Below are 4,639 nucleotides of genomic sequence, written 5' to 3'. Positions count from 1 at the left end.
CACATGCTCAGCATCTCTGCTCATCTCACTGCCGCAAACATCTATTGTGCTTTCATCAAATCACGTTGTACATTATCAAAGAATAAATTATTTATTTATTAAGCTACTTGGCTGCAGTCAAACACAGAGCCCGCCGACATTCACCTGAATGTTTAGGTTACATATTAGGCCTTTATTTGAAACACAGTGGGTTCAGACTATTTGAGCTGTGAGCCACTAACCCTATATGGTTTTCTGAGCTGAGACTAGTATGACATAACGCAAGCCCTCACTCAAGTGCAGCTGGTTGGCTGCCCACCATGCTTCTAGTGGCTACATCATACAGTACTGTAAGGCCATAAGCTACGGAGAGGGACAAACTACACAGGATTATGGCCATGGAGATGTAAACCAATGCCGATGACGGATAAAAAGCTGCCATCTCTATGATTGTGACAGTGACGTCATGTTTATGACATGCATTAAGATCAATGCACAGGTCTCGTCAATGGAATTCCGCGTCGCTGGAAACGACGTTCCAAAGTCCGCTACGGTCAAGTACATCTGAACGTCATTATAGAACAACTCCCAAACCGCTCCCCGAATCCTCACTGGAGAGCGCCCACATTTTAATCCCCCCCCCCGCCACCCCCCATTTCTCTCCTCTAGATGGAGTTCAGTCTGAACTACCCAGACATCTCTCCTCCCTCTCCTGAGAGCGGAGCTGCTACCATGTCATCAATTCTCCTCCCTCCTCTACAGCTGAACTGTGTGTGGGTTGAGCGGGGGGGGAGTGGCGGCGTCTGACTGGGGGCTAGACTGTTCCTGTGTGGGGTGTGCGGGGATAATGGCTCTGACGGGGGCAGAAAGCCGGGGGAGATCCCCAAGGTCCCGCGTCCCGCTGCTCTGCGCTAGGCATTCTGGGAAATGTGGCACACGATGCACTAAAACCAACGGGAGGAACAGGACTATGTTCCGGGGCTGCCTCGAGATCTGTCAGGGGCCTCCTCAGTGCATGTGTGGGTGTGTGTTATTGAGAGAGAGAGAGAGAGGAAGAGAGAGAGAGAGGAAGAGAGAGAGAGGAAGAGGGAGAGAGGAAGAGAGAGAGAGAGAGAGAGAGAGGGGGGAAGAGAGAGAGAGAGGGAGAGAGAGAGAGAAGGGCGAGAACGGCGGAGAACACAGATCTGGACCACGGGCCACCTGCCCTCGCTCTCAAAACATGTCCGCCTGCGCTAAAAGCACGCTGCCCTCTAGGGGAGGAGGCTACCTCGCCAAACCCATCAACACCTTGCAGGTGGACAGCGGAGCGTGGAGGACCACAGCATGGTGGAGACAAAGGACATAGCATGGAGGACCACAGCATAGTGGAGATAGGACAGCATGGACCACAGCATGATGAAGATAGGACAGCATGGACCACAGCATGATGAAGATAGGACAGCATGGACCACAGCATGATGAAGATAGGACAGCATGGACCACAGCATGATGAAGATAGGACAGCATGGACCACAGCATGATGAAGATAGGACAGCATGGACCACAGCATGATGAAGATAGGACAGCATGGACCACAGCATGATGAAGATAGGACAGCATGGACCACAGCATGATGAAGATAGGACAGCGCTGCAGAGCGACAGGTGTGACGCGGCTAGATCCCTCTAGGTAGGTGTTGTTATGAGGCTGATGTTTGTTCCTCAGTCGGGGGGAGACAGTGTGGGGGACTGAGAGGGTGGGGGACTGAGGGTGGGGGACTGAGAGAGTGGGGGACTGAGAGGGTGGGGGACTGAGAGAGTGGGGGACTGAGAGGGTGGGGGACTGAGAGGGTGGGGGACTGAGAGGGTGGGGGACTGAGGGTGGGGGAGACTGAGAGGGTGGGGGACTGAGGGTGGGGGACTGAGAGGGTGGGGGACTGACAGTGTGGGAGACTGAGAGGGTGGGGGACTGAGAGAGTGGGGGACTGAGAGGGTGGGGGACTGAGAGAGTGGGGGACTGAGAGAGTGGGGGACTGAGGGTGGGGGACTGAGAGGGTGGGGGACTGAGAGAGTGGGGGACTGAGAGAGTGGGGGACTGAGGGTGGGGGACTGAGAGGGTGGGGGACTGAGAGGGTGGGGGACTGAGAGGGTGGGGGACTGAGAGGGTGGGGGACTGAGAGGGTGGGGGACTGAGGGTGGGGGACTGAGAGGGTGGGGGACTGAGAGGGTGGGGGACTGAGAGGGTGGGGGACTGAGAGGGTGGGGGACTGAGAGGGTGGGGGACTGAGAGAGTGGGGGACTGAGAGGGTGGGGGACTGAGAGAGTGGGGGACTGAGAGGGTGGGGGACTGAGAGAGTGGGGGACTGAGAGGGTGGGGGACTGAGGGTGGGGGAGACTGAGAGGGTGGGGGACTGAGAGGGTGGGGGACTGAGAGAGTGGGGGACTGAGAGGGTGGGGGACTGAGAGAGTGGGGGACTGAGAGGGTGGGGGACTGAGGGTGGGGGACTGAGAGGGTGGGGGACTGAGAGGGTGGGGGACTGAGAGGGTGGGGGACTGAGGGTGGGGGACTGAGAGGGTGGGGGACTGAGGGTGGGGGAGACTGAGAGGGTGGGGGACTGAGAGGGTGGGGGAGACTGAGAGAGTGGGGGACTGAGAGAGTGGGGGACTGAGAGGGTGGGGGACTGAGGGTGGGGGAGACTGAGAGGGTGGGGGACTGACAGGGTCCCAGAGTTCTGGGACAGACAGGAGACACAGAGAGAGAACGTACCTTACATATAAAGAAGCATAGCACCGTACAGATGGCTTGTTGGATGATTCAACCACATACATGGACAGCAAGAGGGACGTGTGTATAAAAAAACAGCAATATCAACAAAATATTTTCTTAAAAAACAGAAAAGAATAGAAAAGAATCATGTGGTGACTGGTAAAACTGGTAGTTTGGTTTGGCTCTTTCAGTACCAAGGGAGGGGGGCGAGCAGGTTTGTCCTCCGTCTCCGCCCCTGCCCCCTCCCCACCAATAACGTATTGGTTGGAGGGGGAGGGACCTGCTGTGAGACAACCCCGTTCAGTGGGGGGCGGGGTCAAGTCCGATCGAGACGGCGGATTGGCTCAGTGGGAGAACAGCCGTCGTTGGCTCAGTAGTTACAGCACTCTGCCCTCTGACCTTCGACCTCGAGAAGGGGGGGTGGGGGGGGTTGAGGCCGGTCTTCAGGGTAAGTCTGAGTGTTCCTCTGTCCCACACACAGGTGCCATGGGGGGGGGGGGGCTAGAGTCCGTCTGGTTGGAAGATCTGAACTCGCCCCAACGGACAGTCCAGTACCCCTGACCAGACCGGACCGGACCAGACCGGACCAGACCAGACCAGACCAGGCCAGGCCAGGCCAGACCAGACCAGACCAGACCAGACCAGGCCAGGCCAGGCCAGGCCAGACCAGACCAGACCAGACCAGGCGCCCCCGCTCCATACCGTCTACAATGGCACGTTCCACCCCTGCGGGTCCGTTGGCAGGATGGAGTCCTCGGCATGCCGGGATGGAAAAGGACGAGAGCGGTACTGTGCCCTGTCCATCACCTCGGACATGTGTGTGTGTGTTAGTGTGTGTGCTGGTGTGTGTGTTGGGCTTCTCACACACACACCAACACACACACACCCCTTCCTTCTTGTATCCATTTCCTCCTTAGCCCCCCCCCCCTTCCCTGTGTGTGTGTGTGTGTGTGTGTGTGTGTGTGTGTGCGGAGGGCGGTGGGCTGTGGTCATAGCGGGCGGGGCCGGTGGAGGCCGTCGATGTCGGGCGTGAGCAGGGGGCTGTGCGTGGCCTTGGTGGGGGTCCAGTCCCCCAGGGAGGCCTGCGCCGCCTTGCGGTGCGCCAGCCGATGGGTGATGGAGAAGCCGGCGTTGCCCTCCAGCTGAGACAGCACCACCAGGACCTGCCTGCAGGGGGCGCACCACACAGGGCGGGCGGTCAGGAAACCAGGACGCCATAACAATACTATTATGGTTGTGGCTAGTTCCCATAAACGCAGAGACCAGTCAGAACACTAACGCCAACTCTAAACCCAACCTTAACCCAACCTCATACCTAAACAGACCTGCAACTGAACCCTAAACCTAAACGGCCTCTGCGTTGATGGGAACTAGCCTTTACCATAATATTATCCACACAGCCTAGAACACGCCTCTGTCAAAGCTAACCAGTACAGAGAGTACACACACAAACTGTTCTCTGTTGTCTTCATTGTAAATAACGTCTTCCTGGCATGGCTGGTTAAACAGAATATTAAATATATAAAAATCTGTAATTGGTGGGAATCAAACTCAGGGATCTGACGTTGTAATAAGCTCATTAATCACATGCAAATTCATGCGTGACTGTTCAGCCAGTGAGAGTGCTGGGACATCAGGACAGCAGAGGTCGTAACGTGGCCGTTAACGCTGCCTCCATGCTTGGCTGTCTTTAACAGTGAGGCGCTGTGTCGGCATGACGCGGATGACTGTTAGGAGGCCATGTGGTCGCGGAAGACGTCACCATCACATGACTCTCAGACAGTGAAGTGATGTCACCATCACATGACTCTCAGACAGTGAAGTGATGTCACCATCACATGACTCTCAGACAGTGAAGTGATGTCACCATCACATGACTCTCGGACAGTAAAGTGATGTCACCATCACATGACTC

At 56.4% G+C, this 4,639-nt stretch overlaps 1 protein-coding gene across 1 annotated transcript in view; it reads right to left on the bottom strand.

Moving 5' to 3' along the window:
* Positions 1-3,713: 3,713 nt before the first annotated feature.
* capn15 (calpain 15) overlaps positions 3,714-4,639 on the bottom strand; it is a gene marked incomplete at both ends in the record, with an annotated part of 44,866 nt that continues 43,940 nt past the window's right edge. The window contains 1 exon segment of the mRNA XM_084456344.1: positions 3,714-3,891. Coding sequence (XP_084312470.1) covers positions 3,714-3,891 — 178 coding nt within the window.

Source organism: Borostomias antarcticus (assembly GCF_949987555.1).
Source record: "Borostomias antarcticus genome assembly, chromosome: 22".
NCBI classification, from domain to species: Eukaryota; Metazoa; Chordata; class Actinopteri; order Stomiiformes; family Stomiidae; genus Borostomias; species Borostomias antarcticus.
This window is presented reverse-complemented; position numbering and strand designations above follow the sequence as displayed.